Source organism: Populus alba, chromosome 10 (genome assembly GCF_005239225.2).
Source record: "Populus alba chromosome 10, ASM523922v2, whole genome shotgun sequence".
Lineage (NCBI taxonomy): Eukaryota > Viridiplantae > Streptophyta > Magnoliopsida > Malpighiales > Salicaceae > Populus > Populus alba.
The window spans coordinates 14,224,516-14,250,377 of record NC_133293.1 but is presented as its reverse complement, the minus strand read 5'-3'; the positions used below and the strand labels follow the sequence as shown (position 1 = coordinate 14,250,377).

General features: G+C 34.4%; 3 protein-coding genes across 3 annotated transcripts; 2 read left to right on the top strand and 1 right to left on the bottom strand.

The window, feature by feature from the left end:
* Positions 1-555: 555 nt before the first annotated feature.
* On the top strand, positions 556-1,831 carry LOC118047355 (probable calcium-binding protein CML16). Its single transcript, XM_035056633.2, has one exon. It carries the CDS (start codon positions 966-968, stop codon positions 1,449-1,451), a length of 486 nt encoding a protein of 161 aa, XP_034912524.1. The 5' UTR covers positions 556-965; the 3' UTR covers positions 1,452-1,831.
* A 1,358-nt stretch (positions 1,832-3,189) lies between these two features.
* On the bottom strand, positions 3,190-8,966 carry LOC118047362 (putative phospholipid-transporting ATPase 9). The gene is made up of 10 exons (XM_035056645.2): positions 8,011-8,966; positions 5,934-7,381; positions 5,561-5,837; positions 5,379-5,467; positions 5,167-5,275; positions 4,779-4,988; positions 4,536-4,661; positions 4,327-4,425; positions 3,980-4,171; positions 3,190-3,867 (listed from the first exon to the last, which is right to left on the bottom strand). Exons 1-10 carry the CDS (start codon positions 8,404-8,406, stop codon positions 3,229-3,231), a joined length of 3,585 nt encoding a protein of 1,194 aa, XP_034912536.1. The 5' UTR covers positions 8,407-8,966; the 3' UTR covers positions 3,190-3,228.
* A 10,709-nt stretch (positions 8,967-19,675) lies between these two features.
* Positions 19,676-25,145, top strand: LOC118047372 (tRNA(adenine(34)) deaminase, chloroplastic). Its single transcript, XM_035056657.2, has 4 exons — positions 19,676-23,510; positions 23,591-23,678; positions 23,979-24,106; positions 24,787-25,145. Exons 1-4 carry the CDS (start codon positions 19,903-19,905, stop codon positions 25,058-25,060), a joined length of 4,098 nt encoding a protein of 1,365 aa, XP_034912548.1. The 5' UTR covers positions 19,676-19,902; the 3' UTR covers positions 25,061-25,145.
* Positions 25,146-25,862: the final 717 nt, after the last annotated feature.

The window sequence follows — 25,862 nt, the reverse complement described above, 5'->3', positions numbered from 1 at the left end:
TGATTTTTTTAACCCCGAGGCCATGCACATCCAGCCGACGAACCCTGTTGTCACACCCTGACCCCACTTTCCTTTTTTTATTTTTTCAATTTGTTTCCCCCCCCATTATTTACTATTTTATTAAAATAAATTTATTTCAATAATTGATAGTTGTTTTGTGAATTTTTCTATAGACCCGCTAATTAAAATTAAGCCCTTTAATATTTTCTATGATTAAGTGTATTTTTTATTGATCAAAATCAAACGTATTAATATGATATATTTAAACGTAAACATAAAATAAACATGTGTTAAATAATATAAGATACATATTAAATTGAAAACATTCACAATTAATGATGATTCATTCTAATTTTATTCACATAAATGTATTAAATTAATTAAAATATTTGACCAATCGATACTAAACCTTCAAGAGACCAATCAATTTCTATTTTATTTTAAGGGTACTTTCATTATTTTACTATACATTTTAATTATTTATTATTTTTTATATTTTATAACAATTAATAGAGTAGGAAAAGAGATCTCAACGCCCTCCAAAGCCGGTGTCAAGGTTTTTAGATGAATGTACAAAAAATACCATTGTTCTGTTCCAGATACTTTCTTGTAATAATTCTTTCTAAGATAACTATGTCCTGAGAAAGATCAAAATAGAGCACAAAAAATAGCAAACATGGAGTTTTGAAAAAAACAAGGCAACGCCACCGCGAACCCACTTGCCCCAACGTTCACAGAGAATATTTCAGAAACTTGACTGCGTGATTCCTTTGCTTGTTTTTACCCCCCACATAACACGGCAATGATATAACGCGGTTTTGGTTGAACCATTCCAGTTCAAAAGAACAACACTCAATTAGACCCGCATCCTTAACCAGCCAAAATACAGATACAAAAAAAAAAAAAGGAAAAAAAAACATTCCTTTCCTTTCCTTTCCTTTCACCTCCTCCATTTCCATCCAGACATGATGGCAACCCTTCAGACCGATCAGCTGAAGCAGCTCAAGGACATCTTCATTCGCTTCGACATGGATTCCGATGGCAGCCTCACGCAGCTGGAGCTCGCTGCGCTTCTACGTTCTCTTGGCCTCAAACCTACGGGTGATCAACTTCATGTTCTGTTATCAAACATGGATGCTAATGGAAATGGTTATGTTGAGTTTGATGAGTTGGTCAGTGCTATATTGCCTGATATGAATGAAGAAGTATTGATCAACCAGGAGCAGTTGTTGGAGGTTTTTCGATCATTTGACAGGGATGGCAATGGATTCATTACTGCTGCTGAGCTTGCAGGATCAATGGCTAAAATGGGACACCCTTTGACGTATCGTGAGCTATCAGATATGATGAGAGAGGCTGACACCAATGGAGATGGTGTTTTGAGTTTTAATGAGTTTGCAAACGTCATGGCAAAATCTGCTGCTGATTTTCTTGGCATCAAAGTTCCATAGAGCCTGATCGATGATGGGTATGGTCTTGTTAATACATGGACATGGACGTGGCGGGGATCTGCAATATCCATTAATGTGTCATTAGCATCTTGTTCTCTGATGGGGATCTGCAATATCATTGATGGTTTGGCATGATCCGATGACCTTTTCCTTTCACTTATTTTTTTCTTTCATCTTTCTCGTAATTTCTTGTGTGTGTAGATGTAATTCTTTTAAGATCTGGTCATGGGATACCTGTAAACAAGATGGAAGGAGGAGAGACCTGAATCCCACTTGAAACATCGTTAACACAACTTGTAGATTGCATAATGTTATATTTATTGTAGTGGTTGGAATTGTCGACATAAATAAATAACATGAAAACGACATTTTATCTACCAGTCCAAGAATTTCATTACTAATTTTTCTGCTACATGGCATTACTGGTGGCATCACCAATCTGTGGAAGTTAGGAAACTGGCTGCCATATCATTCAAGGTCAACGGTCTGCATTTGAGAAAGCAATTTGGCCTCTGAATGCATGAAAACTGGATGCTAATTCAATGGAAAAAGGGCAGTTGTTAATCTGTGTAAATGGATTGCTAAGAATAAGATCATGGTTATGGCAATGTAAGATGTTTTTGCATGAATTTCAGTTTCTTGCAATCACTGATGATAGCCAGTTGCATTTATGTTAAGAACTCATTGTATGAGTAACTCTTTTTTCCCTATCATAATTGAGGCGATATCATCTACAGATCCATCCAGATACAGCCATTTCTATGCATCAAGTAATGGATTAACCACTCACTTAATCCGGGCTCAGCATATTTTTGCAGTGACAAAACAAATGTGTGCTGAAAATTATAGTCGTAAATCAATATTATGTTCTGTGATCCTTACAAGAATTCTGCAGAATTGGATTAATCTGACTTGGCAAGAGCAAACTCAGATACGGATGCTAACTGTGGGTGAGAGATGGAATGGGAACTTACAGTAAAGGGCAATACAATTATAGATCAAATTGACTCATTTAAAATTCAACCTGAAACCACTGAGATTAGGGCTAAAACTTTTGTGCAACTAACTCATTTAGAAATCAAACCAGGACGATAAGGAAGTTCACTTATCAGTTCCCTCTCTGGTGTTTCCCAGGTAAAGAACAAACAATTATATTGACATTTATTCTGCCAAGGAAACAACGTTATGGCCAAGAGTACCAAAAAGGAAAAGAGAAAGAACATTATAGCCGAGAATTTCAAGTTCCAATCAATGAATGTTCAGCTAAGAATGAGAGGGCGTTTGGCCGCCTGCTGTTTTAACATTTTACTGCAGTTACAAGCTAGATATCCGTTGTGTGCTTCAGGATATTCAACAAATTCATCTAGCATAGGGAAGCGAAGACAAGAAAACGAAAATTCTCAATAGTAAATTAACAAGAATCCAATTTTATTAAGAAGTAATAAAAAATAATAAACTCAATAGAACTACAAGTTACAATAAGAAAAAGAAGAGAGTTTATTCTTGTAAACAACAAATACAATCCAAATCTACGACAAATTCAATGGTGTCCTAAATACATTGTAATAATAATACAAGTTGGTATAAAAAATACATTTCTTTTACAACAAACAAAATTTAAATTCCTTTTGGCATAAGTCTCCTGTTCCACATATGGTACAGCTGAACGATGCTTTTATAAAAAATCACCTTCTGGTAAAGTAGAAGCCTCATTAAGTCGTATACAGTAGGGACAACCCAGAAATGTTGACAGATGCCCTCCAGGAACAATCAGCTATTATTGTGGCTGATTCTTATTCTTACGCCTTAACTTATTAGCTCGTGCTGCCAACCGTGCTGAAAAACCTACTGATGTTGGTGGCTGCAATAACTTTTGTCGCATCATATCACAATACTCAGGATCATCTTCATGTCTCCCACTCTCTAACCTTTGTATCATCTGGTGGTACATGGGAAAGAACCTTGTTTCAATTGCTGAATATGCATAGAAGGGCAACAGTGCTGCGATTATCACAAATATGATTGTAAACCAGTAAGAAGCAGCCGGGGCAAGGGCTTCTGTAAAGAGTTTGTAGGCAGTTGTAGACATCGACGGAGACAGCGACCCAAATGCCAAGAAGAAAAGGTACAACATACAAAGACAATATATAATTAGGCCACGCTGTATTTTGGTGAAGTAGCAAACAGTCAATGCCATCTGCAAGTTCACAGCCCACACGATGCAAGTATACATGGTTCCTCCTAAAACATCCATCCCAACAGTTTTTCCATCACGGTTGAAGGCTTGGTGCTGCAGTGCAGTTGAGCAGAAGAAGAAAACGACTAGTGCAGTATAGAACCCGTTACCCAGCCAATGAAGTACTCGGCGCCAGCCAAAGAGGAGATTTTTCACGCCTTCTTGGTATAGTAGAGGATACTGAAATATGAAATAAGTCAAAAAATGATCAAAATTTGGCCAAGATGTTTACTTTGCTTTACAAACCATCTAATGACCATAATTGAGTCTGCTAAGTGAGTGAGTGAGATACCTTGAGACAGCTTGCAGCAGATACATCTTGTTCAAAGATACCCAAAGCGGCAACTGGAAGAGCCGTGAAGAAGACATTATAAAATGACAAAAACCAATCACTGTATACAGACTGTGCAGAAAATGATGTATAAGCCTCATATAGCCAAATGGAGAAACCAAAGGCAATGTTCTTGTAGAAGAAATAGCATATCTGCATATGAAAAAAAAATATATATATCAGTATAATCATGAAAAGGTGAAAACTCATGATGGCATTTCACATTCATCAATAATCATTGACGTCAATTTAAGGCCCATACTGAAATATTAAGCCATGTCCAAATCCAAACATATGAATGACCTTACCATAGATGAGAGCCTCCTGTAACACCAATGCCCATGTACAAGTAGTAAACGCTCCAAATACCGAAACTGAGCAATTGCAACATCACTTGCCATGGCAGCCTGAGTTGAAAACAAGCATAAAATAGGGTTAACAGGTGGTGAGAATTACAATCAAGTAGAGAAATATTTACAACAATTAATTGAGATGTAAGCTGTTCTGTGGAAGAGACCTGCATTCCTTCAACACCACTGATTCCAACTCCAATATCTGCTTCTTGAAGCATACCCACGTCATTGGCACCATCACCAATTGCTAATGTTGTTTTCCCGGTTCCAGATTTGACTAGTCTCGTAACCTGTATTTTACCATTTAAAACAATTATTCTTTCAAGAGAAGTGTACAGAAGAAAGTCTTTACTATCTAATAACACATATGCACCTACAGCAGTGAAAAACTAAGAGTAATAACCCACCAGTGCTTTCTGTTTTGGTGATGAACGGCAACAAATGACAGATGCACAACTCATAGCAAGATCTAGAAACAAATGCTTCATGTCATCCTCTAATGCGTAAGCGAGTGATTTTCCATCAATTATCAATGCAAATGTCTCAGCAGTTCCACTTGGTCCAGTAAGCAGGGCCATTCCATCAGTTATTTGACGAAGAACACTTTCCTTTGATGCCTGGAAAATGAATGTATATACCATCAATATCACATATAGATTCATAACAATTAAGGTGCATCTTTGACTTCAACACCCTTTCTCCAAACCGAGATGACACCAGGAGAAAAGGAAAATAAATCACAAGTAAATAACCTGAAGTGGACTGAAATCTTTGATGAATTAAAGCAGTCTTTACCTTAGCAATGGCATCCTTGTTTCCTGTTTTTTCCAATGACAGGATCTCTGGATTCTCCAAATTGATTATGATCTGCTTCATTCCTTGTCTAAGCAAACAACAGGAGAAGCTGCATATTCAAAATTTTAAGTCAGATAACTCCACGTATAATATGAAATGTCCACCCATCTTAAAAGTGTCAATACACACACTCTTTTTCAAAAAAAACATACCCAATGTTTATGGCAGTCTCCATTTTGTCTCCAGTCAAAACCCACATCTTAATTCCAGCTTGAGCAAGTTTGTCTATGCAGGCAGGAACCTAATGGGTACACAGTATAAGAACAAAAAATTCAAGATCTCTAGAAAGGCCGGTTTATTTTAGAACATTTTAGGTTTTCTTACTCTTACTCACCCCTTCTTGGAGTTTATCCTCAACAGCAGTTGCGCCAAGAAGAACTAGATTCCTCTCGATCTTCTCTGCCATGTCATCAATCAATGTTTCCCGATCTGCACTAACTGAATTCTTAGCCTCGGTGAATTTCTGGTTAAAAATTTTGTATTCTTGTTCATCAAGTTCACGATAGGCAAGTATTAGGGTCCTCAGGCCAGAATCAGCATAGTCATTCACATGATTCTTGGTCTCCTCTTCAAACCCCCTACCACTCTTAGCAAGCCTTTCAAACATGACACTGCATATGATACAGGTTAGATTTAATTAATAAGCAATAGGTTAAAAGACAAGGAATTTTCCAATTTCAAGGGTTTCAAGGTAGTTGATCACAAACCTGTCAGCACCTTTACAAAGTAATAGCAGTTTCCCCTCCTCATTTCTTACTATCACAGACATCCGCTTTCTTGCACTGTTAAACTCCAAAACATTCAGAACTGTATACACCCTTTCAACTTTCTTCCCAGTCTTTGGATTGTACTCACGCACTGCAACGCTTGTTTGAGTCCTTTTGTAGAATTCAAAACCAATTTCTCTTGCAGCAATCACAAATGCTGCTTCGTCTGGTGATTCAGCTTCGTATGAAATCTTCCCCGTTTCTTCATCCACATCAGGTATGGCAGTGTGACAGATTGCCAACAAGAGGAAAAATTTTTCAATGATGTTAGCTTGGGGTTCATGGACCCAGTTCCCATCCATAATCCTTTCATCTTTAAAATTAAAACCTTTAATGTGCGGTTTTGTAGTGGAAGAATCCTTGCTCTGGTCCCAACCATTCACACTTTCACCTTCTCTCACAGCCATTCCCCGCTCAGCCTCTGTAACCCCATGGCCATAAGCAGTCCCCGCGACAGAACACTTGATGAACTCCATGGAATTGCAGGTCAATGTTCCGGTCTTGTCAGAAAGTATCGTGTCCACTTGCCCAAGTTCCTCATTCAAATTTGAGGTGCGAGAATGTGCTGGCCTGTCAGATGGCTCATAGTACAAATTGATATCGTTGTTGATGAAACTGCTCTGAAAAACTTTGACGACTTCAATTGACACGTACAAGGAGATTGGGATGAAGTAATTGTACAACATGAGAGCTGTCAGAAAGTGACAAATTGATGCCAAGACCACTCTTTTAGGGTCAAAGTAAACAGTAGACTCATCTGGTTTGAGATACCACCTTTTCATCCTCTGTCCATCCAAGTCATTGTCAGTTGCAACTCCAAAAACAAGAGATCCAATAAATGCCATCATAAATAGAACAAAGAATAAGAAGTAAACAATTTTATCCATCTGCTTCTCAAATTTGCTTCTCTTTGAAGGGGGAGCTGTAGAATTTTGCATAACCTTTGTGTCATGTCCAGTGAAGATAACTGCCCCATATATATACTCTGTATTTCTGAGTTTGGAGTCTCTGAGGAGAAGCCGTTGAGGAGAGAGGGGATACAGGTTCTGTTCAAAGTCCAGAGTGCCAACGAAGGAGTACAAATTTGTATTTGGGTCTTCACATTTGATAAGAGCCTTGAAATCCCTATAGTAAGAGTCCTCGTGCATGAATGCTGTTGCCTCCAATGCCTGTTTCAGTTTCAAATTTGTCTCTCCATCTAGATTCATGGTCTCAACATAGCAGATTCCATCTTCAAAAGTTGATGAAAGCAAGAGGAGGTCTGCTGGAAAGTATTCATCCTTCTTCACCTTTACTATGTCACCCACCCTCAGATTCTTCCATCCAGTGGATTTGAAAGTTCCATCACCCTGGTGCACTCTAGTTTTTCTATTGTTCATCTCAATATCCTGAGAATCCATTCCGAAAGAAAAGAGTACAAATCAGATATGAGAAATTTCAATAGAGGATGGATGGTCAAGCATACTTATCATTTGCCACTCAGACATCTCTGATAGCATGCACGAGAACATGGAAGCATTTTAGAAGTTGCAGGTAAAACATATACAATATCAACAGGACTGCAATTTGTATGGTCCTGTTTCTTGGGAACAGGAGTTTCGATGCTAACTAGTGTAGCACAAATTACCCTAGGAGAGAGCAGAAGGCTCATCCTGTATCTGATGTTTCACTATTTCTTACAAGTTACACAAAGTCTAGGATAAGATGCATGAATCAGTAAAAATGAGTTAAAGTTCTGATCTTTCATTTTGTTTATCGGTGTCATCTAAAGCCTTATTAAACTTCTATGCAAAATATTTCCCAGATATGTCCAAGCAAATAACATGAAAAAAATCAAATAAAAGTAAAAAAATAATCCCAAAATTTCATCATCAAATCATATGAATACCATTCAATCAGAAGAGTAATTTGAAACTTAACTTTAAGAGAACAAGTCAAGAAGATATTACAAACACATCAAACCATAATCAATAAACATATCCAATCTGAGCAAACAAATAAAAAATTAAAACCATACCTGCTGAGCTCTCTTCCAATCTTCAATGCCTTCTTTAACCATGGTAGCTCCAACAACAACAATAAGGGGGAAAATAGCACTGACAGCTGTGTAAGGTGCAAGAGGGGTGAAAGCCAAGATACCCACAACCAAGAAATAGAAGTTAGCCACTCTTCTGAACTGCTCAAACAATGATTTGGGCAAGAAAGTAGCAACATTGTACTTTGTAGTACTAACATAGTTGCCACTATATCTTCTAATCTTGGCCTCAATACAGTCTGGTTCATTGCAGTGAACTACCCTGGAAAACCCAGCTGCCCCCATCCGGGACTGATCATCCTTTAAAGATGTCTTTCCACATGCAAACGAGTACAGTTTGCTCAGACTCAACCTCTTCCTCTTACCACCACCAGCCATGTCTCTCTTTCTCTAACAAACACCAGAACCTTTTGGCTTTATACTTAAAAATGCTAAAAATGCAGCTCCTTTGAATGAAAACAGGAATACCCCGATGCAGAATTCACAGTACTATCCAACCCCAGATGTGATTCAACCCTAAAAGCTAAAAATTCAAGAACCCAAAAACCCAAGCATCAAAATGGAACAAGAAAAGAAGGGAAAGGCAAAGAACTTCGAGGAAAATTGACAGAGGATTAGACAAAAGCAGAGAGTACAAGGGAAGCTATGATCATGTGAATTATTAAATGTAATCTCTACCTTTGAACAAGAACACAAAGGCAAGAGAGTACAAGGGTGGTTTACTCTGAAGGACACAAAGGTATAGCAGGATTATGTCCTCAAACAAAACATTCTCCTTATAAATAGATAGTGAAGCAAAATGTCAACGTGTATGATGGCAGTCTTACATTGAACTGGTATTTTTGATTAAATTAAGATAGTCCTTCATTGGATTTTTTCTGTTATTTTTTCTTGGAGAAGGAAAGCAGCAGGAAAACGAAGAAGGGAGATGGCGCATCTTGTACGCTTTGAACGTGGACTTTGGTTCAATTATTAGATCCCTCTTTCTTTTTTTACCTTTCGTTTTTTATCTTCTCATTTAACTCTCTGTTACCTTTTTTCTTCGAAAAAAAGAAAATAGTTAATTGTCTGGCTACCCCCCTGCTGCTTCGATTCTTCACTTTCTTTCATTTATTATTCTCCCTTTCTTAAGAAATACTTTCATTTATGATTGCGATGTCAAACAGGTGCTTTTAGAAAAGTGGGAATTGAAAGTGCATTTGTTTTATTTATTTTATTTTGTGTTTTTTTTATAATGATATATTCATATTCAAGATTATTAAAAGTATTGATTTTATACTAAACTTATTTTTAAAGTCATTTTCAAATGAATTTAAGATTATTTTTTATAGTTTTTTTTAAGGTTTTAGTTAGATTATAAAGAAAGATGTTTTTTTTTCTGGCATTCAAAGTTTCAAGAAAATATTTTCTTGAGTACATTAAGACATAAATAGTTTATTTAGAATTTCATCGAAAAAGATTTAGTCTTGATAGCTGAAAACTAACTTTAAAATATCTTCATTGTTGAAATATTCTTTACATGATGGTTTATAAAAAAAAAAAAATACTTCACTTTTCTGTTTTTTTTTTATTATATAGATAAATGAAAAGTAATCAGGAAATACCCTTGTTTAACCCCAGAAAAGAAAAGCAAATCTTCTTGTTATGAAATATTATATTAATTGTGAAAACACGCTCCTTCTAGATGTACGAATTTGTCAAAATGCTTTCCATGGAAATTTAGCACCGTCAATGCGAGGACTGACGGCTTTGAGATTTTGAAGACTCTGCGGCATTTGTTTTCATTATTATTATTATTATTTATTGGAAGGTAATTTTATTACGGTGACGCGAGTACTTCTAGAAGGGAAGCCTTGCATAAGATCTGTAAGATTGATTGATTAATAACTGTTTCTAGAGTTGATGGTGAATGACGGGAACAGTGCTTCCTTCATAAATATGGCATTTTCAAATTCTTAGGCGTGTTTGTTTTTGTTTTTTTTTAATAATTTGGAAGAAATTTTAAAAAATTTTATTTTTTATTTTAAATTAATAACTTTTTAAGTATTTTTAGATTATTTTAATATGTTGATATAAAAATTAATTTTTAAAAAATAAAAAAAGATATATATTTTAAGTATACTTCAAAAAATAATCGCAATATATTTTTAAATAAAAGATTTTGATACTTACTTTGAGAGTAGCATTTTCTTCTTAGATCATTATTCGTAATTTTACATTTAAGAGTTGATAAATGGTTAATGAGATTGTTTTTTTTTATTATTATTTATATTCAAAAGAAATTATTTAAATATACCAAGTTACGCAGGAGTGCTTCTTTGAAATCGAATAAAAAAAATAAAAAATTGATATTGATTGACGTATAAATTGATCCAAAAACATTTGAGATTTTAGCTCAGGGCCTCGACCTAGGGGACAGGAAAAAAGACAGCAAGAGATAATGAAGGTAAATTAATTTAATTATCTATCGAGTCTGGAAGAAAAAAGAAAACATACCGAGAGAGAAAAATAATTAAATGCGGATTAAGAATAAACCTCGAGTTTTAATTTTAATGATAACACAAACCGTTAGGTGTGTGCTTCTTTATTGAACGTTTTGGGCCATGGTCTTGTTTGGACTTTGGATTGCCAGATGGCGCCGTCATGACGGCGACAGAAGCAGGCGGGGGTCAATTTTTCTTTTTTTAATCAGTTGCCAGGATTTTCTAATTAAGGAATTACTGCCACGAATATTTTGTTTACACTATAATGATGGTCAATATTTTGGGGACTCGCGCCGCGTCATCGAATTAATTTTTTTCATGATAAAAAGGTAGATATTCAGACCATGCTAATTGTTTTTTTTTTAAAAAAAAAGTTAAGATCTCAATCATTAATTTAATTGAATTTAATAAACATTGACAATAAAAAAAAGCAAAAAAAATCAATATTAATTAATTATAAAAAATAAATTGTAAATATCATTATTGAAAGGAGAAAAAACAAGCTTATTAGATATTTAATTTCGCTCTACCATTAACGTCACCTCACTACCAAAAAATAACTCACAAAGATGATTTTAACTTTTAACACCATCGCTAAGATGCTCAGCGATGCTAAAAGAAGCAACACAGGTTGTAGGAGCAGCAATCTAAAAAACAAAACAAGCATAATATCATGAAGTGGACATCCCACATCTATGTTTAATCAATTACTTTAATTTAATTTAAAAATAAAATTTTTTTAAAAAAAACAAGATTTAATAAAAAACCGACAAATAAAAAGACGAGATAACCAAATTTATTTTCAAAATTGATGAAAAAATTCTATAGAAATCAAATAAAAATAATAGTGGAGCCTAATCTCCAATTAATAAATGATGATGAAACTGGAAAAAAAAAAAAAAACAAGCTTAAAAAAGGGGAGAATTAAGTAAACTCGGGTGAATCTCCTAAACTTTGATTGATCTTTCAAATTCATAACTTGTAAAATCTTAGACTTGGACTCAATAAAACAAGCTCAGTTCCCAACCAATTCAATATCGAAGATGAGATTGAGAAAAATATTAAAATATTTCAAATAAAATAAATAATAATCAAAATAATAAAAAAAACAAATATAAAAAAAGAAGCAAATTGAAGGATTGCTTTGAAAATCCAGAGGGTCAGACATAGAAATCAAAGAGAAAAAAAAAATAAGAAGAAAGATTGTTGACAGCAGACCGAAGGTCTATTTGCCACATGTGCCGCCCAAGAATGAAATGGCCGCCAATAGAATTTGGATGCTACCCTATAAACCATCATCTGGCCTTCAAAGCCCCCTTACATACCAATTGAATATCGAGATCACATTTTACACGTTGACACGTGCAATGTACGCACTAACTATTTTTTAAAATAATGTTTAGATTTATCAAATCACTAAATTGTCTCTTTATCAACTTGACTATAACAAAAAAAAAGGATGAAAAAAAAACCCCGGAACACTAATTTAGTAATTTTTGCTTTGAATAATAATTTAATCATTTAACTATTTAAAAAAAATGAGAGACAAAAAAGCTATTGGATGCCAATTTAATATTTTTTTTGTTTTAAAAGTAATTATGTCATTTTGCTGATTAAAAAATACAAGAATACCAATTTATCCCCGGTCAGTATAATAACGATCAATAGATCCAAGCGAAAAAACCGAATTACCTCTAGTAATAAATTCATTGATTTTGTTTGGGAGTGGTGAAAGAGTAATTTCACTATTTTAATCTATAATGTTGTCTTTCGGTGTTTTTTTTTTTTTTTTTTTTTGGTAATTACCCCTCTTAAATTTTATCTATATTTTATTTCTCCTTTTGACTTGGAAAAAAAACATATGCTAGCCGAGATTCTTTAGTTGAAAACAGATCATAACGAGATCAACAGGGGTGTGTGTGTGTGTGTGTGTATTATCATTCCTCGTCGTGGGCTTGCTTATGCTGTGTGAAAATGAATCTGGTTTAAAGAGGCAAATCAAACAAGTTCAATGTAAATGCACGACAAAGGTTAAAAGAAAGATCTAAATTGAACGGAATCAGGACTGTAGTTTACATTATTATAAAAAACTTGAAAAGCTTCCAAGTTCTATAATTCAACCTCCGAGTTGTAATTTCAAGATATATATTAATTTATATCTGATCTTCTAGAATGCCACTTGAAATGAAAGGCGTGGAGCCCATGAGAGGGTTGATCTAAAATCTTCAAATTACCCATCGTTCTTGTATTGTTTATAACCAAGCTGGAAAGGTGGCTGCTAGGTCTGGATATATAGAAGACCATCTTTGTAATAGCAGAGTTTTTTCTTCGATGGGAAAGAACATCTCCAGTCTTGACACCAGTTTTAAGTTACAGAAAATGAAGGAGCAACTATCATGCCAATTTAATGGTCTCTCGCACGAAAAGACGATTCCCTTTGCGAGGTGAAATGTTTGTTTGTCATTCTAGTTAAGATGTTGTTCATTAGAATTTTGATTTTTTTTTAATTATTTTTTTTGATGTTTTTTATATATTTTGATTTGCTGAAGTTAAAAATAAATTTTAAAAATAATAAAATTATTATTTTAAATTTTTTTTTAAAAAAAAAAAACAATTATTACTTCAATTTCAAACACAGAGACGGTAAAAAATCATAGTAATTTTGGATTGCTCGTGATCTAGGGTTGTTGTCAGATCGTCGAGCAACATCCCCGAAGGTAATTAAGATTTAGGGTTTTCAATAGAAAGTTTTAAGTTCAGTGGATGGAGGTGGGGTTTAGGGATGGTGAAAGCTCTTGGCTTTGCCTACTGGTAAATAACTGAAAGCAATCAACTAATCTGTGCAGTACTCCATATGATTGTCTATGTTCAACGGTGGATCTTAGAAGAGACAAGGGAGAGCAGCAGCAGCAGCCCTCAGATTTGAATAATATTCTTGTAAGGTTTCATTCCAAATGTTGGACGAATTTATTTTTAATTAGGTCCACCAATGTGGATGACAGAATTGTATATATTCTGGTCCTTGATTTTTTTAAAATGATTTTTATTTGTGTTTATACGGTCAAAGCCCTTAAATTGTTCTTCAAGTTGATAAAAATTGACCCATTTGTGGATAAATTATGTCTTTAAAACAATACCATATTATCGGTTTTCCCTTCCCAAGGATTTGGCCCGTCCATAAATGATGATGATAACGATCAAGGAAATTAAAGACAATGAAATGAAGGAACGCAGTACCTAATGATCATTGTGTTGGGCATGGAAATCAACCAAGTGGACGGTTACCGAATCACTAATTCCAATTAAACATGTAAGTGGACGATTACCGAGCTAATACCTACGTCATTTTACATAATTTTATCAAGGCCGGGAGGAAAATAGCTTGCTTTCGTTCATGGAATTAAAAAAAAAAAAAAACTAAAACGGAAGGCTAAAACATTTTTGTCATCATTATTCACCGTGTAATTTTTTTTTTTTTAATTTGATATTTTCACATAATAGTTAGTTATTGCAAAATTCAATAGGGACAAAAATATTGAACGTGTTGATAGTTAACTGGAAGAAAGGTTATCTTCTCATCCTTGGACCTTGACTTGCCATCAAACTTGGACTAGTCAACTATTCTAGACTGCCATGTACGCCGTACAAAACTCTACATAGAAATTGTGCTCGTATGGTCATCGGAGTGTGACAACAGTTTCTGGGAATTATGTTAGATTACCGTCTCATTTGGGAGCCTGACATAATTATCTAGAAAGACATCGACGCGCCTGAAAATTAAAAATGCAATGATAAAAAGGGACGCTGTATTTATCAATCAATCAATCAATTATTCGAATGTATATGGTGCTAGTATCGATCCCATGCACAACATTATCCGAGTCTGGGGCAACGAAATATATGACAGACAAATAAGAAGTCTAGCCATTGCCGCACTGGTCCCAGGTGTTCGGCAGTGGTGCCCTGGGGCTTTTTATCTGGCAAGCATGTGGTCTATTATGGTAGCGTTTGGTACAGGACATAAAATAAAAAAATAATATAGAAACAATTGAGACAAGATAATATATACACACACATAATTATATTTAATAATAATGTACATAAAAAAATAATTATTTTTATATCATGTTTTGTTATGGTAAACAAAACAACATAAAATATAAAAAATTACTCTTAATATATAGAGTTTAAGAAAAAATAAAAAAATAATTGACTCTATCTGAACCGGTCAAAAAACTATTGATTTTTTTTGAAAAAAAAAGGGTTAAAACAATGTTATTTTGATTACTCTTAAAAACAAATTTAGATCAGTTGGGATGACTCACCCGACCCATGTCTTGAACCTTTTTTCGAGTTAGATTTTAAAACCATGTTAATAATCATTTTTATTTATATGTTGACTTGATCACACCGTGGTGACCTTCTCAATCCGTAACTTGGGCCTTGCTTTATTTGTTTTCTAGGTTAAATTTAAAAACTATAATAATAATAATAATTTTTATATTTATATTGATCCGGGTCAAATTCAGATTGACCCTTTTAATTTATAAATTGTTTCTCGCTTAATCAAGTTTCTCCCTCTAGATTAACTCTTTAATCAAGTTTTAAATGGATAATAATAAAACTTTTGTTTTATGTTAATCAACCCTTCCTGACACATAATCTAAGGTATACCCGAGTCTTGGATTCAAATATTGACATTGCAAGTGCAGATAATTTCAGATTTGTGCAATTATGGACAGCCTTTGGACTTCGCCCCAGTATACATTTGCACGGAATGACTTAGTTTCATGCATCTCGAGAATATCAATCAGCCAAATGTTCTAGATATATCTCGTTATCAAACAATATTTAGGGTAAATTTATCAATGCCATAGCGTCACAGAGCTAAGTAAAACCAACAATATCACACCAATTTCAACTTAAACACAATAAGGAAGACTTTATATTGGACGATTTAACAGTGAAAATGGCTCACTTCCTTGTCAATCTTTCTCCACGACTTTGCCTATTACTATTTAGCAGCAGAGAATACTAATGTTTAATACCATATAAATAATTTATATTATTATCTAACACATCTTTTTCAAGTAAAAGTTATTTAAATTTCAAATTTACAAAGAGCCATGCAATCTTATATTTTATTTTTATTAAATAAATAAAAATAATATTATTCAAACTTCATAACCGCTTAATTATCAAGATTTTGAATATCATATTAAAAAATTAATTTAATTTAAAAAAATTAAAATATATAATTTATGTTATTTTCTAATAATCTTCAACCCACCGGAGATAAAATCCCGATCATAAATCCAGCTGATGCGGCAGTTGCTAAGGAAAATTAAACTGATCTTGCTTTCATCATGATTGAGGTCAATTTCAAAATACAAAACATTAGAAGTGAGAACGTGAGTGTGAATACAAATAGCTGCGATCATTGTCCCAATAAAAAGCCTCTCTCTCTTTTTTTTAACAAAAATAAAAGAATGGAAATTGGAATGGCAGCCATCCTGGAACGCGTGCGTCCAACAAGTAGGAGTGTATATTAAAACATTAAGGCCCAGAGCTTCAAAAGTCAGTCTTTTTTTAAAGATAAACTAGAAGTCTTCATTAATCAAAAGCGACCGATACAGAAAGATCCAGCCAGTTTAGCCACCAAGACTTATACATGCCCTCCCAGGCGATTTTATATACATCATGTGTGTGTAAGGTTTCTGTATATTATGAGTTTTATTACTATACATAATGCTGGCCAAGGAATAATGGAGACGTCGAAGAGGACTGAAGAATCATGAGGACCTATATATACTCAATTATTCATATACGAACGCGTCAACGCCTGAGATTTCAAGCCAATTGCAACCCCCAGCTGATCCGCACTTGGATTAATTTATTTTATCATTCAAATAGTATATCTACTTAATTTATACTATCATATACTATCGTTTAATGTTGTTGTTACCCACTCATACATGCATGCATGCAGGTTCGAGTCTGTCTTCTGATTTCTTAAGAAAAAAAAAAGCATGTTGAGTGGATGTGTAGTAAAACTATTTGTGCCACGTGAAATTCATGTCTTTGTGCTAAAAAATAAATAAATGTTATTTATGCCAGGGCTTCATTAATCGTAGGAGCTAATTAATCTTATTTTGACCAATATAAAAGATTAGCTGAGACATTAAGATGTGCCTTAATGAAGAGGACCGTGCGGAAAAAGAAGAATAGCTGCAAGAGTTCTCAATTTAGAAATGTTTAAATCAATATTTTATGCGCAACACACTAAGAAATGCTAAGAAATATGGTAATAGTTATTTTTTAAAGTATTTTTAGTATTGAAATATATTAAATTAATATTTTTTTAATTTTTTTAAAAATTATTTTTAAATACAACACATCAAAACATATAAAAAAAAATTAATTTTTAGTAAACAGTCACTAAGTTACAACAAGTGTACACTGCCATCAATTATTGAGGTTTTTTCAATTGTTATGATTCTAATCAATGAATTAATATTATTTATTGAAATAATTTATTTTTTTATGAATAACTTATAAATAATCAAGTTAAAAACATGGTTGATGAATCTTTTTGACTCGAAACGTCTACTTGGCTAAAGAAAAATAATACAAGTTAAGATTGAGAACTAATAATTTAATTTTTATTAAAGTATAGTTTTAATTTAATTTTATAATGATTTTTAAAATAGGCTAAACATTGTTTATAACCAAATATATTCATAACTTTTGTCCAAGTCAAGAGTTTAATCAATCTACAAAATCAAGACATAATCACCAGAATAAAGGGTTGCCGCTAGCTGATCATCTCAATTAAAAAAAATGATAAACTGAGTCTTTTTTGGCAACGTATACCGCGTTTCCACGGACAAATGAATAATAATTAATGAATTATGTCAATTGTGAGTGCTCTGAACTGGGATTTAAAGAAAGACTCTACTTTGAAGGTGCTTGTTAGCCATAGCCACCGTGCACGATTTTTTCCACGGGCACCATGCTTGATTTGAAGTTATCAAACAGAATTGCTGACTTTTTATTAGGCACACAGAAATTGGGTATCCAGTGATGAATAATAAATCGATTAAATATATTTATTTAATTTATATCTTTGCCACTACTGTACAGGACTATATTGTTAAAATAAATAAATAAATTATGTGGCGATTATTTTTTTAAAATATTTTTTTAAAAATATATATATATATATATATTTTTTTTTAGTATATCAACATAATCTGAAAATATTAAAAATATATTAATTTAAAATAAAAATAAAATAATTTTAAAATTTTTTAAAAAAATTTTTCAATCACAATGTTGAATACCAAATACACCAAATCGTATTTGCAAAAATCATTGCGAAGATCAGTGGCACCTCGCTAGTTTCAAGCCATTGAGATTTTATGTTTTTATCTTAAAAAAGGAGAAAATGTCATTGAGTATGCTCTCGTAACACACGTATAATATCAATCTACTACCACGATAAATCATCAAAATCATTATTTTTATTATCTCTATTCTTTATTATCTAGTCATAAAAAAGGGTTGAGCTACTCTTAATGATATTATTATCTAAATCCCATGTATAATTAAAATAACAAGAGTACGTACACATTCTTGTAATTTATTTTGCAAGCAGCATAACTTTTCACAATTGGATGTTGATTCATTTCATAAGTGAGAATTTCTTTTTACATTATCATCTCCAATTAAAATCTAAAAAAATACTTTAATAAATATATATCTTTTGTTTATTTTACTTGTCTGTATCTTTAAGGAGGATTGATAGTGTAGCCATCGTTAGTTAATCCTGGAGCATTATAATCGTGTTCCAACTTATGTAAAATTATTATAGTATAAACTAAAAGAGATTGTTACATTATAAAATACTATTCATTTTAATAATTTTTTTAATTATTTTTAATTTTATATTTAATATTATTTATTAAAGATCATGCTTTCATAATTTATTTTGTTTTGCTTTATATATAGTTAACTTGGTTTCATAACCCGTGTCATAAGTTTAGGCGGTTGACTCAAGTTTTGTTTTTTAATTGATTTTTTTTTTCAATTTAATTATTTAGCATTAAGTTGATTGGGTATTAGGTTTCATGATTTATCTTAGTTTATTTTCTATAAGGTTATATCGGTCTCATAACTTGAGTCGTGAGTTTGATAGGTTAATCTAGTTGATCTGAGGTTTTTTTTTTAATTGATATTTTTTTTCTATTTTATTTTTGAGCATTGGGTTGATTGTGAATTAAGCTTTATATTTTATTTTGGTTTGTTTTTTATAATGTTATTTTAGTCTTATGATTCGGGTTATGTGTTTTGCAGGTTATCCCATATAGACTCATGTTGTTTTATCGTGTTATGTTTTTTTTTTTTTTTTTTCATTTTTAATATTTAACATTGGATTTATTGAAAAACATTCATAATTTATTTTGATTTATTTTTTATGGAGTTATCTGAGTCTCATGACTTTAGTCGCGAGTTTGACAAATTAATCTAAGTTGACCTATACCATATTTTTTTGTTTACCTTTTATGAAGTTATCATAATCTCATAATCCAGGTCACAAGTTTGACATGTTAACTCGAGTATTTTTTTTATTAGTTTTTTTTTTCAATTTCATTCTTTAATACTGGATTGATTGGAATTGAGCTTTACAATTTGTTTTGATTTGATTTATATGGGATTAACTCAGGTTGACCTAGATTGATACCAATATATTTTCATTTCAATATTATTTTTTAAAAAATATTTTCTTAAATTTTTGTGAATTAAACTATATTTTTACATTGTCTTAGGTTGCTTTTGAATTCATCAAGTCGATTAGGATACATCAAATTAATCCTCCATTCAATTAATTTTTTTTATACTATAAAAATATTAGCAATACTTAAATATTTTTTTATATATTAATTTTTTTTTAATTTGACCTGCAATACATCAATAATCTAGTAGATAGTAGTTAATAAAAGAGAATTTAATTCGGCAAGTAAAAGCACAAAAAACTTAGTCTTTATAGTGGGCTGGATAGATTGGACTTCTTAAGAAGACAATTCTAGATCAGAGCCCAATTAGTAATAAGTATTACATTGAAAGCCCAGTAGTGTTTGGTTAAGTGCATCCACATGAAAAGCCAGCAGCCCAGTTTCTTTCACCCTGTATAGACGACCGAGTTAAGCCATCCCAGAGAGAGTCAACTCATCCGATTCAAAACCACTAGCTCTCTCTCAACCGAAAGTAGAAATCATGAAACCAGTTCCAAAACAGAACACCTCACATGGTTTCACTCCCAGTTTCAGCTTAAAGAACTCCACAAAATCCATTAAGGTAAGCCTCTCTCTATAACATTGGAAAAGAAAAGATGCACAACACTTACATTAGCTTAGCTTTTTTGTCTCTTGGAACGAAAGGGCCACTTTCATTTTCTTTCAATGAATACTCTAACTCATTAAATGAAGGAAACCCATTTTTATTACAATCTTGTTCTTCATCATGTGGTTCTTGCTGTTGCTTTTCTTGTTCTTGTTGTGCATCGTCATCATTCACTACTACTGCTACTTTACATAGAGTGCCAATAAACCCAGGTTTGTTTTTTGGGTTGAGGCAAGCTAGTCTTATTCAATGTTCAGCTTCTAGAAGGTTGATCTTGGGTGGGTTGGGTAGGGATTATAACCGCGTCCCGGATTATGGTGTCGATCATGGTTGTCCTTTTAAGGAGAATAATGGGAGCGAGAAAATTCTTAGGAGAAGGAAGGGAGGGATTGGGGGGGTAAGTTTGCGCGGAAGGCGATGTTTTAGTGGGGTTAATGATGCAGAGACTCTGATTAGTTTGTTGAGCGAGGAAGTGAGTGGACAGTGCTTAGGTGACGGGGAGAGAAATTGGGGTTTGTCGAAGAGAGTGGAAATGGTGAAGAGGGGGGATCACAGTGGTGGAACTCGCAAGGGGAGGAGGAGGAAGAAGAATGTCGGGCTCAGTTCATTGGAGAGTGATGCAAAATGTGAATTTGAGTCAGCTAAAGTTGAGTTGAGGAAGGAAGAGTTTACAAGGAAGGAAGAGATGGAAGACCAGAAAGAAAAGGAAGAAAAGAAAGCGGTTTCAAAAGGGGTGAATCACAGGGGAAGTAGAGTGAGCTCTAGTTTTTCATCATATTATTCACTTTCTTCTGCAGGAGATGTTGAGAGTGACACGGAATCTCAGGATGAATATGTTGATTGTCTCAAAGAATCATCAAGTGGATACAGGAAGGAATTAAGAAGTGGAGAGGGAAGATCAGAGGGGCAAGTTGTGGAAGAGTTTAGGAGGCATAGAGATGGCACAGAGTGGAAGGGGGAGGTTCTGGAAGCGAGAACTAGTGCAAGAAGGACCAGTGTTGAGTGGGATCCGAGGAAGAAATCTGAGAAGAAACTTACTGAGATTGAAGAAACACAATCAGAAAGAGAATCCTCACAAATGCAATCAAGAATGGCGAGAAACCATGAAAGTGAATACAGGAAGGTATCAAGTTCTCATAATCAGATTGGCAATGAGGATGAGAAAAGTTGGGCGGTTAATTTGGAGAAAGAAACAGGAAAGCAATATTGTCAGATGGGGGATCAAGTCAAAGACCAATCTGAATTCAGAAGAAGTTACCAGGAAATTGCCAATAAACAGGAGAGCAGTGGATTAAGTGTTGAAAAAGCTTCCCAATCCCAAAAGCGGTTCAGTGGTAGAGAAGAAAATCTAGTGGATGCAAATTTGGTTTGGGAAGGAAGGGATGAACGTTATAAAAGAGTTGGTGAAACTGCTGCAAAAAACAATATAAGAAGAGCCACTCACCAACTCATTGACACATCAACATCTGAGAATGCCAGTACTGAAAGAGTTTCAAATTTGCAGAGGCAATCTGAGTCTAGAATGAAGATTCTGGTAGAAGATAGAGCTCTAGGATCATTTTATGAGACAAATGAGCAAGAATTCCAAATGGGTAGGCAGGCAAGTGGACAAGTTCAGTCAAGAAGAAGTTCACAACAGCTACCTAAAATATCAGAAGTTCATGACAGTAGTAACAAAAAGACTTTGATTCTACAATCAGAAACTAGAATGAAGCAGCAGGAAGTAAGTAAAAGTGTTGTTTCTAGATCAGGTACCGAAGCAAAAGAGCACCAGTCGCACACAGATCAAAAAGCTCTTCAGGGAACTGAATCCAGCAAGGTATCTGGAGATGCCACCAATATATCTATGGATTTCACCAATGTGTCACTGGTCCATGCAAGCAATATGACAGTGGTCACCAATTTTGGCAGAACTTCTGGAAAGAGAGTTTTTGATCAGGAAAATGAATTGACATCAGCTGCGAAAGCCATTTGTGAGACAAGGGAGAGAGACGATAAAATTGAGCAAAATGTCACTCAGTTCAAATCTTCCAGTGAGGTTTGTAGGGCTACTAACAAATCAAGGCTTCATGAAACAACTGCACAGGAGGCCTTTGATTCTCAAGCATCTGCAAATACGGTTTCCCAAGTTGGAATTCAACAGGTTGATGTGGGGGAGGGGAATGAAAGAACATCACAGACAATAACGATGCCTCCCTCACCTCAGTTGTTAGATCGAGGTTCATTTCATATTAATCCATCTGGTGGTATCGCAACTCAAGAGGATTCCAGAGAATCTTTAGAAAGTGGCTCTAGTACTCTGTATAGAAATTCTGGAGGGAGAACTGCAGTTTTCCAGCAGGAAAAATATGGTGGAAATAATAAAGATAAGATATATGGGGAGGCTTCAAATCTTACCTCAACTGAAGATGCTCTTGGTTCAGTTCATCATTTAGAGGCATCATCAATGCAGTTTGTTCGAGAGTTTGTTGAGAAAGCTAGGCATGAAGTGTCAACTTCTGAAATCCAAAAGCAGAAGACAGTTTCTGATACAAAGTTGGCATATGAAGTTGAGAAGCAGAGGCGAAAGAGTTCAAGTCAATATGGTACCAAAGACTTACAGTTGAAGAGGCAGGACTCAATGCAATCATCTGGGGACTCTGGAGAGAAGGGTCCTTCAGATGAAATGTGGAATGTAACAAACCCATCTGTTCAGGAACCTCCAGAGACAGAAGCACCAGCAGGTAGCACAGCAATCAAGAGTATTGTTGTTAGGAGAACTGGAAGGTCCATGTGGAATATCATCTCAAATATAGTACGACTGCGCTGGGTTTCACATGCCGAAACCCCTAAATCAACTCGAAGATCAGGTGGAAAGAGTTTGTCAAATGATTCTGTTACTAGCGAAGCATGGTTTTCTGGCCATGAACCTGATGAAAACAGTGATAAGAATCTGAAAAGGGAAAGAAAAAGTATGCCTAAGGTAGCTGCCTCTTCTCACCAGCTGCAACTAACACAGACTTCTAGTCCAGATGAGGTAAAAGCATCTGACATATTTGGATCAAAGAACGTAATAAGAATGCTTGAAGGAGACACTTCATCCCCTTCAATTACATTAAAAATTGGGTCCACGTCAAAAGGTATTTCCTCACCTTCTGAAGAGGAAAACCTTGGTTGCAGTCAAGATAGGAACAATTCTCAAGTTGCTACATCTAGCATGGAAGTAGGGGAATCATCACTAGGTTTATCGCCGCCTTCTAGCACAAGTGGTCCCATTGTGGAAGAAAGTTTTGGTACTGCTAAAAATAATATTTCTGTTAGTGGCTCAATGGAGCTTATGAAGCGACCTGATAGTGAAAAGTTAATTGAAATAGCAGGCTCTGAGGGGAAGGGTGTGGAGTTGAAACAAAGGAAGCTTCAACGAAATGAGCAAGTTGGGAGAGACAGATTCAATGAATGGGAAGAGGCTTATTTATGTGAAAGTGAGCAGCGGAAAATTGATGAAATGTTTATGAGGGAAGCCCTGCTAGATGCCAAGAAGGCTGCCAATTCTTGGGAGGTGCCTGTTGGGGCCGTGATGGTGCATCATGGGAAGATTATTGCTCGTGGCTACAACCTGTAAGTTGTATGCACTTGTGAATAAAACCTTATGCTGTGCTTCTTTATTTTGGGGTTTTATGTGGAGATTTATATTTCAGAGTGGAGGAGTTACGAGACTCCACTGCCCATGCAGAAATGATTTGCATTAGGGAGGCATCAAATCAACTCCGGTCATGGAGGCTTTCGGTACTTTCTTTGTGTTTTGAAAGCTTTTATTTACCCCCTCGATTCTTTTGAAATAATCAATGTCATAAAGAAACTATAATTATTAATTAATGCATTCACTCTTAACTAGTTGAGTCATTATCAAACTGTTTTAACCTCTTCATTGACTAAGTTTTACATACGAAAGGAAAAGATACAAAGAAAATTATATCTTATCAAATGAAAGCTGAGTTTCAAAGTGGAAATCACTTTTCAAGGAACTGTTCTAACTCTGCTGATATTCACAGCGAGGGCTTAATGATTTAATGATTTGATTTGCAGGAAACTACTCTTTATGTAACACTTGAACCATGTCCTATGTGTGCTGGAGCAATACTTCAAGCAAGAATAAATACTCTTGTATGGGGAGCTCCCAATAAGCTTCTTGGAGCTGATGGAAGCTGGATTAGGTAAGCTCATCTTCCTTGAAATCTCATTGTAATGGGAGACTGGTCTTTTGTACATCTGACTATTATTTATGAAGAATCAAAGCCTTGTTCTTAAAGTGTTTTACTTGATAAAAATTATGAGTGCCAAATTCGTTTCAAAACAGAAATTGCTGAGACTGGTTAATGGTTATTAAAGTGATCTGACCATACATTATGTCCCAATGGGAAAGGGTTAACATTGCCTCGCCATTACAATATAATTAGACTTAGATACACTTGGCACATTTTCTTCCTTTTGAATAGTTCCCCTATCCTGTTTCTGTCATCAATTTTCATTGTGCTCCCAATGCATCTGTGGATCAAAACATAATTAATAGAGCACATTTATTAAATCAGTCATTTATTTCTTATTAGAGTTGCATATTTTTTTTATTGGGAAGAAAATGATAAATTGGTTTCCATAGCCATTACCTTATTTTAGCTGAAATGGCTGCTGGTATTACATGAATCTCTACTTGTTCCAGTCACCACAAAGTATACAATCCCTGCTAGAATTGGTTTGGGGGTGGGAGCTAGAGGATAGAACAAACCACCATTCACACACTAGTTAGATTCAAGTTGATCAGGCATTCAGCCGACTCATAACAGAAATTTCTGAGGCTTATGATTCCCAAAAGTTTCATGTGTGACAATACTTGCAGGCTTTTTCCTGATGGACGAGATGTAAATGGCTCAGAACTGGCAGATAATCCAGCCGCTCCAGTCCATCCTTTCCATCCAAAGATGGCAATCCGGCGAGGAATATTGGAATTGGAGTGTGCAGATGTAATGCAGCAATTTTTCCAGCTTAGGAGAAGGAAAAAGGAGAAGAAAGAAGATTCCCCTCCTCAACCTTCATGTCTTCCCATAACAAACCCTCAATCTAAAATCCTCGGTAAGATGCAAGATATCTTCCATGCCATGTTCTGTTTGTAAGAAATGGTAGAACACCATCAAGGTAATAAAAAACCTTCTGGAAACTGTATTATCTTTCAATCCAATTGAATAGATATTCGGTGTCTTTATGAGAATATGAAATCCACAAACTTCAAATCGCCACGTCTAAAGGTGAAAAATGACTCGGGAATAAAACCTTTATTGACATTGAGAGATAATCATATCATTGAAAATAGTCACAGATATCAGTCCTCAGGGCCCAGATATCTGGATTCCATGTGGGCCTGCGGTAGCAATTGTCACTGTAAAGTGTAAACCCTTTGAGTTATCTGTAATTGTAACTGCAGAAATTTTGTATGTCCGTTGAGAAAAAAAAAAGGGGAGGCATTATGCAGCAGGTGGTCTCAAGCCTGAACTAGTCGGTATGACAAGTATGGCTATTCTCAGCTCCTGCATTGGTCATTATGCATTTGATTACGACTTTCCAAATTCGATCGGAGAGTGCTCCATATGCAATGCCTTGAGACTTGAGAGATTGTCAGCAACATTTGTCGCCGTGAACTAACAATAATCCTTAACTGAGGAGGCACAATTAGTTTTTGCATTCGAAATTGTGCTTGGGTGTATTTAGTTTTAAAAAATATTAAATTGATTTTATTTTTGTATTTTCTGTTGGTTTTGATGATATTAAAAATAAAAATCTGAAAAAATAATTTTATTATATTTTCAAGTTAGAAATATTTTTTAAAAATGCAATGTACGACAACATTAAACACCAACAAAAAAGGAAAAAGAAACGAAACCAGAAAAGAAACCAGAAAAGGGAACCTGACCTTTCTTT